The sequence below is a fragment of the Mauremys reevesii genome, linkage group 2 (genome assembly GCF_016161935.1).
Source record: "Mauremys reevesii isolate NIE-2019 linkage group 2, ASM1616193v1, whole genome shotgun sequence".
NCBI lineage: Eukaryota > Metazoa > Chordata > Testudines > Geoemydidae > Mauremys > Mauremys reevesii.
Window position 1 is genome coordinate 173431906 of NC_052624.1, and position 14663 is coordinate 173446568.

General features: G+C 41.1%; 1 protein-coding gene across 2 annotated transcripts in view; it reads left to right on the forward strand.

The window, feature by feature from the left end:
• BMP6 (bone morphogenetic protein 6) overlaps nt 1-14663 on the forward strand; it is a 156610-nt gene that overhangs the window by 113237 nt on the left and 28710 nt on the right. For both annotated transcript variants that reach the window (XM_039523155.1, XM_039523154.1), the window contains exon 2: nt 7019-7211. In XM_039523155.1, coding sequence (XP_039379089.1) covers nt 7019-7211 — 193 coding nt within the window. The remainder of the gene's footprint in view (nt 1-7018; nt 7212-14663) is intronic.

A 14663-nucleotide genomic window follows, 5' to 3' on the forward strand; every position in this document is an offset into this window, starting at 1 on the left:
CCACATAGTTTGTGTTTTTCATGAGGAATACTGATGCTAAAATATTAAGGGCCTGAACATTATGACAGTTTTACATAAGTGTCACCCCACTGATTTTAGTGCATAAAACTTGTTTAATGGAGTACAGAGTTGGCCCTTCAATTTGGTAGTAATGCTATAGTTGTGGCAGAAGAGGGGCTCTAAGTGGCTTCTATTTTCAGGGGCTTTGTAATTTTGGGGGGTGAGAGGAAAGGGGAAACTTCTTGGAGCTGAGATTCCTTATGTTTGTAGCCATACAAAAAGTGAAACTTGCTTTGGAATTATGGTTTATTAAATTAAATTTTAATAAATCATATTTATTAAAGATGAAAGTGTTATTTGACATACATGAGTAAGTATTTCTTTAAAGTTGTCAGGATGCAATTTTTTTTAAACTTCAGATTTCGGATATAATTAATATAGTATTGCCAACCCCAAGTGTTCAAAAATCATGAATCTAGGCCCCCAAAAGTCATGACATTGGCCTAAAAATCATGACTTTTAAAATATATTACTTTTTTTAGATTCCTTTTTTGTTTTGCCTTCTGAATTCTGAGCTTGTAGGGTGCACTCAAGTTCATGTCTTCATGCTTTTCTTTGCAACCTCAAGGGCTAGAAACTTATTTTAGAAGAGCTGTCTGTCACATAATCACCTGACTCTGGGAGCTGGGACTTAAAAAAAACCAACCCTGCCAAATATGGCAAGACTTAAAATAAAATAGTCAGGGCTGGCAACTCTACTCAATAAAGGCTAATGCCTTGGTTATGTTTTAAATGATTTTATGGAGTAATAGCGAAGCACTTGAAAATCAGTTACCCAAGGAGAATTTATTTAAATGACTGTCACTATTCTTCACTTCACTGTCTTCCAAGACAGGTGTGAGAAGCAAGCTGAGTGAGGTAATATATTTTATTGGACCAACTTTTGTTGGTCAGAGAGACAAGCTTTCGAGCCACACAGAGCCACCCACCTTGTGTCTCTAGTATCCTGGGACTGACACGGCTACTACACTGCAAGATACATGTGAGACATTCAAATTAAAGTATAATGGTACAATCACTTAAATATATTTGGTTAGATTCTTTCATTGTGTGATCTTTCTTTTTTTATTTAATTAATCAGCTTTCTTACATAGTGCTTTAAAATTAGGAATTGTGTTACAAGAGGTAGGTTATTTTTAAAACATGGAAATTCTGTGCAAAAATAGCTATTTCAACATTGGTTTAGAATTGAAATGCACAAAATTCAAATCCACAAAATGCCTAACTTTGAATTTCCTGACTTTAAATATTTATTCATAGTGTTGTATTTATACAGTAATTTATTTGCTAAGAGCTAATGTAACATGCTACTGGCCTCTACCCCAATATAACGCGACCCGATATAACACAGTGCATACAACACAGTAAAGCTCTGACACGCTGCCCTGAGCAGCGCATTAAGGGTGCCAGGCCGGGCCAGGGCCGAGGGGTTGGATAAGGGGCAGAGGGTCTCGCCGGCGGTCAGGGGCTCCCCCACCCCGGGTCTAGGAGGCAGGAGCTCTGAGGGGGGCTATTTTGGGGGCCCCGCAGTCCCAGAGTGGCCTGGGGGATTAGCAGGGGCTGGGAGCAGCCTGCTCCACTTCCATCGCCCCAGCCCCAGCCATGTCACTCGGGGGAGGGGGCTTGGGGGAAGGGATCCCCCCCGCACTTCCCGCCGGGTGCAGTGCAGGACCTTTCTCCAACCTCTCCCCCGCTGCCGCCCCCCAGCGACATGGCTGGGGCTGGGGCTGGGGAAAGGAAAGAGGAGCGGGCTGTGGCCGCATTGCTCCCCTTCCCGCTGCAGGTGAGTGCGGAGGGTGTCCTTTCCCCAACCTCCCTGCACTCACCAGTGGGAAGCAGAGCAGCCCAGCCCCAGCCCGCTCACCTCCACCAGCTCCCAGCTGCGGTGCTCCGCTTCCCGCCGCAGGTGAGTGCGGGGGTGATCCTTTCCCCAACCTCTCCACACACACCAGCGGCGGGAAGCGGAGCGCCACGGCTTGGAGGTGGCAGAGTGTAGTGGGCTGGGGCCACATTGCTCCTCTTCCCGCTGCTGCCGGTGAGTGCCTGTCAGGACGCGGGGGGTAGAGGGGTGGGGGATGGATAGGGGTCGGAGCAGTCAGGGGACAGGGAGCAGGGGGGTTGGGTAAGGGGTGGGGTCCTGGGGGTGATTAGGGACAGGAGTCTCTGGAGGGGGTGGTCAGGGAACGGGGGGGGGGAAGCAAGTTCGATATAACACGTTCTCACCTATAACACAGTGAGATTTTTTCGTCTCCCAAGGACCGCGTTATATCGGGGTAGAGGTGTATGTGTGTGTGTGTGTGTGTGTGTGTGTGTGTATATATATATATATATATACACACACATTCATACAGACATTTCTTATAACAATATTCATGTCCAGAAATTAGCCTAAACCAAAATCCCAAATGCAAACACTCCCAAACTTCACAGCTCAGTCCCATTTCTGTTTGTGATACTACAGGTCAGTACTGTACCGAAGAAACTCCATAATAAATGAGTAAAAATAGAAAAATATATTGTGACTTAGAGGATAACTTTTGTATAAGGCTGTAATTTTTGTCATAGTCCTGCAATATCTTCTGCTGTTCTTCTCTGCTAGCATTGGCTATACTCGGAGCCTGAAGATTACCAGCAATGTGAAGCTCATTTTCAACCTGTTGACTGTTAAGATTCCCTTATTTTTTCTTCTGCAATCAGTTTATAAAGCTCAGATACATACAGAAGCCTTAGGTTAGAAGTTTGGACTTTCACAAACTAGTGATCAGACCAGCCTGAACAAATTCACATTGAAAAAAGATTGGAAAGCAGCATAAGAAGTTGTTTTTTTTCCTTCTGACTGTTGGTATTTTGGTGTGCACTGTCTGCTCTTTGAATAATGGGTCACCTGCAGTTAGAACCTTGCCTTTCAGTGTTTACTGTGGGTTTTACAACATGAGTTCTTAGTTAAAATTGAACAGTTTCTAAATTATGGTAAAAAGCCCCACTGCAAACAGCTGTTGCGATTTTATGTTTAAAGCTTTCCTGTAGAATGAAAATAACTGATGTTTAACTTGATGGCATGACAGTAATGAATATATACAATTTAAATATCTCACCAAACCCACCCATACAAGGAGAAACATCATGCTGCACTATATAATGGGAAATTTGAGAAAACTTTCCAACCAACCAGTTAAACTTTTATGCTAGTTTCATACAAGCTTGATTTAATTTTTTTCCCCAGTCCTGTGATGTTGTAGGGATACTTTCTGGACTCATTTTAGAGGGACAAAATCAGCTTAAAAATAATGCTTCTTTCTGAATTTGTTGTACTGCTGCTGTAACCACTAACGTCTATGTTTACTGTAGCTGAAAGAGATTGGAGAACAAAAGTTTTTTCCCCTTTGTTTCAATTACTTTACTCTGACAGCACTTTGAGTACAGTCAGTTTCATCATTTCCCCTGTAGTAATTATTGTCAGCTTTCCCTGTTTGTGTGGATCTTTTGCACCATGACAGTGATAGACAAAAATATTGTAAAAATGTGCTTGTCAGATCATAAAAATTGAGATGGGAACTCGGGGCATGTATTGCACTTGAAATTACTTTGTACTCTTTTAAAAATTGACTAAATTTCATGTTGACTGTATCCCTTTTAAGTGCATATTTTGGACTAGAGGTGGGGAGGAGGTACTTCAATACCACACCACTTCTCCAAATTGAAATCTGGAGACATTTTAATGGGAAAAAAACTGACCCCCTTCATATTTGGTGTGTTCCTACCACGTGTTGGGTGGGACAGCACTTTCCTTTTGCTCCTACGCTTACTGATGCTGAGTCAGATCTTGAGGCAGGGCTTCCTGTCTGTGACTGGCAAGAGACATGGAATGTTTCCTTCATTTGTTTCTTGTCTGTCTCTCTCTTTTTCTGATTTAAGTCTTACTGTCTCCTTCTTGTTCTCCTGTTCTCTCTCGTTTCCCCCAGCACCCTTTCCTGGGGCTCTTCCTTGTCCTGTTAGTTTTCTCCCCATTCCTTCTTCATATTTCCGTACCATTCTTTTCTCCATCTACTTTTGCTCGTCCAACCTCATCTTTTGCAACAAATCTTGGAAAAAGGGACCTTTCTATGTAGTTTTTCCCTCCACGCTGCTTTGTTTAGCACAATGTTGATTCAGTCCCACATTACGTGGCAAGTGTAGTAGACAGAGTGGGGAGCATAGTGCAGATCTGTTGCACTGGCAGAATCTGGGCACATGTAGAGGAATAGAAGCTACATGCTAAATGAGATATGCTAGTCTAATAAGTTCCCAGGGAAGAATTATTGTTTCATTCTTCCCCTCCCATCCCCCCAATAGCTGATTCAGAGCACTCCATCACCAATCACTATATACATCTGCTGTACTGTTTTTGCCGCCCCAAGCAGCACGCCGAATTGCCGCCGTGGACGGCACACGCGTTTCCGGAAGACAGAAGCTGCGCTGCGCGGACAGATGAACATAGAAGCTGCCACCGAATTTCCGCCACTGCGGAAACATGTGTGTCGCCCTAACGGCACACAGACTGCCCCCACCCTCCACTGCGGCAATTTGGCGCTCTGCTTGGGGGAAAAACACACAGACTGCTGTCCCCTGCAGATTGCCGCCCCAAGCACCTGCTTGGGATGCTGGTGCCTGGAGCCGGCCCTGACATCTGCATATCTTGTAGCAGATGTTCAGATCTTGGTCTCTGTCTCTTTAATCTTAACCCCCTCCTTTTTCTTGCTTGGACTCTTCTATGCTTATGAAATATGCCAACATAGTGTTTATAAAAGTATGCTCCGTTACACTTTCTTCAGGGGATGAAAATAGATGCAATGTTCTTAGAAATAACCAGATATTCCAGCCCCTTTTACAGAGTACATACAAATAAATAAAGGCCTACTACTACTGGTGAATATCAATCTCTTATATCATTCCACCTTGAAAGCTGATTTTAGATGGGATGCTTTAGTGGCAACATGGACCATCAGTAAGATACAGTGATTGCAATCTCAAATAAAAATTCCTATCTATAGTGTAATGAAACCTTTGGTTAAAAGCAACACCTGCCAGTAAAGAAGACCGGAAGGATACAGTCATTGAAAAATGTATTCTGAAGCATTAGAAGGGAATGATACCACTACTTGTACAATCAGTGAAGGAAAACAATGGGCAACCCAGCCCTCTTTCTGGAAGCTTAGCCTAGTGGTTTTCAACCTGTGGCCCGTGGACCCCTGGGTGGTCCACACACTGTCTTAAGATTTCCAAAGGGATCCACACGTTCATTTGAAAATTTTCAGGGGTCTGCAAATGTAAAAAGGTTGAAAACCATTGTCTTAGACTCAATAGCCAGTACTCTCATTTGTGTAAATTCTAAACTGATCAAGCCAATATTTAATGATGTAGAGGTGCCAAAATTAATAGTCCTTTATCTGTGACCACAATTTGCAAATTCACCTATTTATACCATAACTTTTATAAAGCATCCGTAGTGCATAGTACTACAAAGTGCGCTGTGCACAGTTAGTTGTAGGTTAAAAGATTTCCAGGGAAGCTTCAAAGAGAAGGAAATGACTAAGTATCTTGAGGGGAACCGCAATAGAGTTCCAGCTAGATGAGGCACCACAAATGAAAGAACAGCTTCCAACTACAGATTAGTAATAGGGAGAGGACAGAGAGGAAGCCAAGACTGGAGTTGGGGGTGGAGGGTAAATAGGCAGAAATGAAAGGTTGAAGAGTGTCTATCCATGAAGTGTGTGTATTGAGAACAGTGAGGTGGCTTTTCTTTTCTTAGTGAGCTTGAGGATAAATCACTAGACTGGGACACAGGAGACGTGGGCTCAATTCCCTACTCTGCCACAGATTTCCTGTGTCCTTCAGCAAGTCACTTAATCTTCTCTGCCTCAGCTTCCCATCTATAAAATGGGCGTCTCTCCTTACCCTGTAGGATGATGTGAGGATAATTTCATGAACATTTTGAGGCACTCAAATGTTGTTGTAAAAGCCATATAAATTCCTACGTAGATAGGAAGTAATCTGAAGATGATGGAAGATGGGGTGGTGGGAATGGTATGGTCTTTCTTCTTGAGCAAGAGCAAGTTGACATGTTAAAGGGAAAAAGCATCAGGCTGATTTAAAAGGAAAATCCTCCCCTCACCAATAATCCATAGTTACATGTTCACATTGATAACATAATGTTGGCTTATTTATTACTGACACAATTCCTGTTTCAGCTCCATTGGTGAGAGCACCTTTATTGGATTTTTTAAAAATCTTTGTAGTTTATAAACATTTTAAAACAAATTATTATAACATTAAAATCCAGGGAACAAAGACAAAATGACAATGGATTACGTTAAAACCCAAACAAGGCACAATGAAGGTATACAAGGGAAGAGAAATTAAAGGAAAAACCTCTGGGGAAGAAAATGCAAATCCTAAGATGCAAACCTCTTTGAATAAATTCAGGTGGCCTGATTTGGGTCTCACTTTCTGTACATGTCTTGTTCCTATTTACAAGTGACAGTGCGGCCGGAGGAACCAGAGACACCTAACCAAAACTGAGGCCACTGGCTTGCAGTTCTCATGCTAATGCAAGCTTCCACAAAGGGAAGAGGAACTGGGTGTTTTTGGTTAACTTTAACCCTGGACATAATGTCATACAAATATTATTTTATTTTGATTGGAAGCCTAAAGCATAAACCTGGGAGTCAGGAGGTCTGGGTTGTGTTTCTGGGTCAGCCACTGACTTACTGGTCTGTGCAGCTCACTTAATTTTATCTGTCCCTCTCTATGCTTCAATAGCCCCATCGTCAGAATGGAGAAAATAAATAATTTCCTCTCTCACAGGGTAACATGGGGCTTAATGAATGATGTAAAGAGCTGTGAGATGACAGAATGTATGAGAAAACTCTTGTTATTAATTTCAATTTGTCACAATCTGTTTTGTTTTTTAATGTTTTAGTTGAATATGACAAGGAGTTCACACCTCACCAACGACACCACAAAGAGTTCAAGTTTAACTTGTCCCAGATCCCAGAGGGGGAGGCGGTTACTGCTGCGGAATTCCGAATCTACAAGGACTGTGTCATGGGGAGTTTTAAAAATCAAACCTTTCTTATCAGCATCTATCAAGTCCTGCAAGAACATCAGAACAGGTACATAAAGGACAGTCACTCTTTTTCACTAACCACAGCAACTGTGAAGCCTGGGGTGAAGGGCTCCTTTTTTAAAGAGGTGGGAATATTCGAAAGGTGCAGAAATCACTTAGTAGAATATTTTTTGCCCAGGTTAATAGGGGTTGTTACTGTTCAGGTTTCATTTATTGGGAAGTAGACTTCATAAAATATAAAATGGATATGGACTGAATAAACTCTACAGCATGGGTAGGCAACCTCTGGCACGGGTGCCGAAGGCAGCACGCGAGCTGATTTTCAGTGGCACTCATACTGCCCAGGTCTTGGCCACCAGTCCGGGAGGCTCTGCATTTTTATTTAATTTTAAATGAAGCTTCTTAAACATTTTAAGAACCTTATTTACTTTACATACTACAATAGTTTAGTTATATATTATAGACTTATAGAAAGAGACCTTCTAAAAATGTTAAAATGTATTACTGGCATGTGAAACCTTAAATTAGAGTGAATAAATGAAGACTCGGCACACCACTGCTGAAAGGTTGCCGACCCCTGCTCTACAGTATGTTAGTCCAGAATATCATTGGGGGAGTATAATTTTGTTGACTTAAAGTAAGACGAATCTAGGATGAAGCCATGTAATTTTAGACTAAAGGTTCTATACTGCTAACATTATTCATGCACACTAAAATGGGTATGTTCCATTTAAAATAGATGCTAAATGGATATATAATAGAGCCTATTCTGGAAATTTAGAGTAAATCTGCTACAGAAACATTGCTAAGCAATGTATTCCTCATTCTCCTCCAAGTTGCACCTTTGTAAATCAGAAGTACAGTAACTTGATTGACTTTAGGGAAGTTACACCAAGGAAAATGAGAAGGAGAAGACAGCCCCAGAATTACAGGAGCCGAACTTTATATCTTAATAGGTAAAAACAAAGTGCTTTACTTTTACAGGAAGATTAAATTCAATGCACTTGGAAAACTATGTAGGTTATTATCTCCAGGAAATCCCTCTGTTAAAGGTTAATTGATAATCTAATCACTGAATCATAGAAATATAGGACTGGAAGGGACCTCAGTAAGTCATCTAGTCCAGCCCCCTGCACAGAGGCAGGTCTAAGAATTAGCTAGACCAGTGATACTCAGACATCTGTGGTTCAGGAGCCAAATTAGCCATCAACATTGTCCAAAAGAGCCACAGCAGTGTGTATTCATTGTTTCATTTACTGTCTAATCGAGCATCTATCTATTGAATCTAAATTCTCACAACAAAATTACTGACTAAGTATTATTATTTTATCAACTACAGTTGGTTAATAACATATTGACCAATTAAGATGCTTTTACTAACTTGGATTGATTAATAAGTAAATCACATTAAAGAGCCATTTGTGTCTCCTGAGCCTCAGTCTAAGTATCACTGACCTAGATCATCCTTAACAGGTATTTGTGTAACTTGTTCTTAAACACCTCCTCCACCCCCTCACCCTCCAGTGACCGCAATACCACAACCTCCCTAGGTAATTTGTTCTAGTGTGTAACTACCTGTACAGCTAGGAAGCTTTTTCTAACGTCTATCCTAAATCTCCTCTGCTGCAATTTAAACCCACTGCTTCTTGTCCTGTCCTCAGTGTTTAAGGAGAACAATTTATCACCCTACTCTTTATAACAACCTTTTATTTACTTGAAGACTGTTATGTCCCCGTTATGTCAGTCTTCTCTTCTCCAAACCAAACTCCAATTTTTTCTATCTTTCCTTGTAGGTCATGTTTTCTAGACCTTTAATCATTTTTTTGTTGCTCTCCTCTGGACTTTCCAATTTGTCCATATTTTTCCAAAAGTGTAGTGCCCAGAACTGGACACAATACTCCAGTTGATGTCTTATCAGTGCTGAGTGGAAAAATTACTTCTCGTATCTTGCTTACAACACTTCAGCTAATATATCCCAGAATGATGTTCACTTGTTTTTGCAGTACTATTACATTGTTGACTCATATTTAGTTTGTGATCCACTGTAACCCCCAGATCCTTTTCAGCAGTACCCCTTTCTAGGCAGTCATTTCCCATTTTGTATTTGTGCAGTTGATTATTCCTGCCTATTTGTAGTACTTTGCATTTGTCCTTATTGAATTTCATCCTATTTATTTCAGACCATATTTCCGGGTTGTCAAGATCATCTTGAACTCTAATTGTGTTGTCCAAAGTACTTGCAATCCCTCCCTGCTTGATATCATCCACAAACTTTATAAGTGTACTCTCTATGCCATTATCCAAATCATTTATGAAGATATTTAATAGAACTGGACCCAGGACAGATCTCTGTGGGACCCCAATCAATGTGCCCATCCAGCTCGATTGTGAACCATGATAACTACTGAGTACGGTTTTCCAAACAGTTGTGCATCCATCTTATAGTAGGTTTCTGTAGGCTATATTACTTCAGTTTGTTTATACGGCTTTGGCTACACTTGCACTTCAAAGCGCTGCAGCGGCAGCGCTTTGAAGCGCTAAGTGTAGTCAAAGCGCCAGTGCTGGGAGAGAGCTCTCCCAGCGCTGTCCGTACTCCACCTCCCTGTGGGGAATAACGTACAGTGCTGAGAGCCGCGCTCCCAGCGCTGGGGCTTTGACCACACTGGCGCTTTGCAGCGCCGCAATTTGCAGCGCAGGAGAGGGTGTGTTTTCACACCCTGCTGCAGCGCTGCAAATTTGCAAGTGTAGCCAAGGCCTAAGGCTCATGAGAGTAAGGCTTTTGATACTGTCTAAAATTGAGATATATCACATCGCCTGCTTCTTCCCCTACCCACAAGGTTTGCTCCCTTGTTAAAGGAGAATATTAGGTTGGTCTGACATGATTTGTTCTTGACAATCCATGTTTACTGTTGTTTATCACCTTATTTTCTTCTAGATGCTTACAAATTGATTATTTGCTCCATTATATTACTGGGCACCGAAGTTAAGCTGACAAGCTGGGTTGTCCTTATTCCTGTTTTTATAGATAGGTGCTATATTTGCCCTTTTTCCAGTCCTCGGGTAACTTTCCTGTCCTCCACGAATTCTCAGAGATAATCACTAATGGCTCAGAGATCTCTTCAACCAGTTCCTTAAGTATTCTAGGTTGTATTTCATCAGGTACTGCCAACTTGAAGACATTTAACTTGTCTAAGTAATTCTTAACTTGTTCTTTACATATTTTACCCTCAGATCCTACCCCATTTATACTGATGTTCACTATGTTAATAATCCAATCACCATTTTCACTAAATAAGTTAACAGTAACTAAAAAGGCATTTAATACTTTGGCCATTGCTGCATTTTCTATTATTGTCTTTTCCTCCTCCGTTGAGTAATGGGCCTACCTTGTTCTTGGTCTTCTCCTTGATTCTAGTGTATTTTAAAAATGTTTTCTTGTTATCCGGTGTGTCCCTAGCTAGTTTAATCTCATTTTTTGCATTGGCCTTTCTAATTTTGTCCCTACATGCTTGTGTGTGTGTGGGGGGGGGGGGTTGTATTCATCCTTCATAATTTGTCCTAGTTTCCATACTTCCTATCTTTCCTATGCATTAAGATAGTTTGCTTTTGTGCCCTTTATAATGTTTCTTTTTAAAAAAAAACCTGCCAACTCTCCTGAGCTCTTTTTTTCCCTTAGATTTACTTCCCATGAAATATTACCTACCAATTCTCTGAGTTTGCTAAAATCTGCCTTCTTGAAGTTCATTGTCTTTATTCTGCTGTTTCCCTGCTACCATTCTGTAGAATCATGAACGTATCATTTCATGATCATTTTCATCCAAGCTGCCTTCCACCTTCAAATTCTCAACTAGTTCCTCCCTGTTTGTCAGAATCAAATCTAGAACAGCCTCTCCCCTAGTCGCTTTCTTCACCTTCTTCAATAAAAAGTTCTCTCCAATTCATTCCATGGACTTCCTGGATAATCTGTGCCTTGTATTATTTTCCCAAAAGATGTGTGGGTCGTTGAAGTCTCCCATCACTATCAAGTCCTGTGTTTTGGATGATTTTTTTAATTGTTTAAAAAAACAGACTCGTCCACCTCTTCTTCCTGCTTACGTGATCTATAGTGGACCTCCTACCATAATATCACCTTTGCTTTTAACCCTTTTATTCTTGCCCAGAGACTTTCAATAGGTCTGCCTCCCACTTCTATCTCAACCACAATGCAAGTGTATACATCTTTGATATATAAGACAACACCTCCTCACTTTTTCCCCTTCCTGAACAAGCTGTACCATTCTATACCAATATTTCAGTCATGTGACTTATCCCACCAAGTTTCTGTGATACCAGTTTGCTGTAATTGTGATTATTCATTAGTATTTCTTATTCTTCTTGTTTATTCCCGATACTTCTTACATTAGTATACAGACATCTATGATCATTAGATTTCCCATCTGTATTTCCTCTTGTCTCTCCTTTGTTCCTGCTGTGATTGTCAATGTTGGCCCCAGATTCTGACCCTTCACCTAGGTCTCCATGTTTTGGACTTACCCATGGGCTTTTGTCTCTTGCTATATAAGTTTATTCTTATTATTTGGGGCCTCAAATATGACTATATTTGACTAGTGAGTCCATCACTATATATATATATATATATATATATATATATATATATATATAGTGATGGACTCAGGCCAGAAGGATATAAGAGGGTAGTGGAAGGCAGGTATATCAGCCTCAGAATGAGCAGGTCCCTGTTCCCTGGATGCCAAACAAGGGCTACTCCAGGCCAATCAAGACACCTGAGGCCAATTTAACCCGTTAAGGTTGTTAGGCTAATGCTGGCACGTGACCTCAATTAACTGACAAAGGGTCAGTTAAGGCTGTTAAGCTAATGGAGACAGCTGGAACCAATTAAGGTCCCACTTATACTGCTTTAAAAGCTCTCCTTGCCAGCTCTCTCGAGAGGAGCCCAGGTGAAAGGAGCTGGAGGAGAGGAAGCAGTACTGAGCCCTGAGGTAAGGGTGAAGATTGGGAAAGGGGAGCACGGGGAAGTGGCCCAGGGAATCAAAGCAGCGTCAGAGGAAGAGGGAAGCGCTAACAGCTGCTACCATTAGGGTCCCTGGGCTGGAACCCGGAGTAGAGGGCAGACCCGAGTTCCCCCCTTCCTCCCCGCATGATCTACAGAGATCCCTTGAGAGGGGAAACAGACTTTGGTCCAGGTAGGAGACCAAACGGTGCCTATGGAGCTCTAAGGAGCAACAGAGACTGTGGGTATTCCACCTTCCCACCTACCATACCGGCCTGTGATGAAAATAGATCAATAAGCTACAATCTTTGCCGCCATACTGGGAAAAGGAGGTCATATTGAGGGCCTTAGTGAGCTTCTGAGGCCACTGAAACTGCCAGGAAGCGTGGGACCCACCAACATAGACCTGGAGCTTTGTCACTATATACATATATATATATATAGTACATATGTTGAACAATACTGTTGAGTAGGAGCCTGATGCAATGCCCTTTGAAATCAATAGTAGTCTTTCCACTAACTTCATTGGGCTTTTTATCAGGCCATAGGCTCTCCTATCTATACGAGGCTTTGACTATTGTATAACAGGAATCTAATAGACAAATGGACATTCAAAATATAGTGATATAGACAATCTACTGCCTATGAGAAAGCCCTGGACTTTGCTGCGTGTTGATACTTAGCAGAATTTGCAACCAGTACAGTGACAGCTGGTAGGCCACTGGTGTCAAATAAGATGTGGAGGGCAAAGATAGGGAAGATAGAACTTGTGGCACAAAAATTATAAGAAATATGAAACAATTTGCTATATTTAAGGGATAACATTCATGGCAGTGAAGCATCAAGACAAAAATGAGATTAATGATCAGTCAAAGTAAATCTGAGCCACATAAGCAATTTACTGGCTAATGATGCTATTCCTATAATAAAAGGAAAGAGAAGATGCAGCAAACTACAGCATTAAAAGGAAATATTTTCTTTTCCTTGTGATGGTTTGCAAGGTGGTGGTGTTTTGTGATGTTTCTTTCTCAGACTTTCCATTGATGTCATTTTTGGGGCCATGCCTTAGGTGAATAAATGTTGTGAAGACCGAGCAACCATTCACTAATTGAAGCTGAGAGGACTGGCATTTGTAGAAAAGGAGTGAAATAATTGGATGCATAATGTCAATGTTTGAAGGGAATAATGTTGGGTTTTCTAAGTTGTGGTCTGCTGGAATCTCATGTTTGCTAGCTAGAAGTATATATGAGCTGATATGGAAGGGGTGGGGGGAGCAATGGTAGAAATTACATGGACATGTAGGCTGCTCTGTTCATTGTAACCACACAGGCTTAAAGACCAAAACCCAGGACTTTTCCACAAATACATGTTTCCATCACTGGAGCTGAAGGAGAATCTCTGTTAACTAATGTAGTTTTAGGCCTTCAGTATAGCTTCTGTGCACCAGTCACTAGAGCAAGCCATAGTAATGCATATTTTAGCAGGTCTGACATTCCTTCCACTATGGGGCATTTGATAACTTTTGTTTGTATGTAACATTATAGTAGAGTGAATTGAGTAAAGTATTATAACTTAAAAACTAGTGAAGAGAAATGGGACTCTGATATGGCCCATAGCAATTAATACTCCCATTTCTTAGAGGCTGGTGAAGTCTTTGTTTCAAAGTAGTTGTTAGTAGTTTTGTATATGATGTTATTGACATGCCATATCTATATTTCAAATAATATCTTAATAAACACAATGCCTGAACGTAGGTTGCACTGTTGAGTTAGGAGATAAATGTACCTTTTTATTGGGAATGTAGTACTCATGCAAGATTGACAGTCCTGGCTACTGCAGCCCTCTGTTTAGTCACAGAAATGGTACCCTGCAGCCAGCAGCACCTCAACATGGAATTGGAGTGATCAAGAAAGTAATTCAAGTCTCTCCATTCAGTGGTGTTTTCCTGTTGATACTGCCGACAAGGGTGCCTGTAGTGAGGTGTATGCTAGAATCTGAACTGAGAATCCTAGAGAAGTTTCATCTAGGCCAAACAGACAGCAATTTTCAGTCACTATTAACATGGGCTAGATTTGAACTGGTGACCCAGATCTCCATAGCTCTATACTAATCCTTACTCATCTGTTCCCTTAAGGAATTTATTTATATATGTGTGTGTGTTTTATGTATATGTGTGTATGTATGTGTGTGTATGTATATAAAAAATGTGTATATATTTATGTTGCGGGGGGGAGAGGGGGCAGAGGATGAGCTCTAGCTAAAGAAACATGCACTTTGGATGCATGCCCAGGACTTGTCTACACAGATTGGGCTTCTAGTGACAAGGGAAAAATTAGGCCCATATATTCTCAGTGTCATTAGAGAGCACACTTTATTTCTTCTACTCTTAGCTTAAGTAGTTGTGGATTTTTTCATTTTTTAAAAAATGGATACTGTTTTGCAAGAAACGCAAGCTTCTGGCCACTCTGCAAGTATAGGTTCTATTTA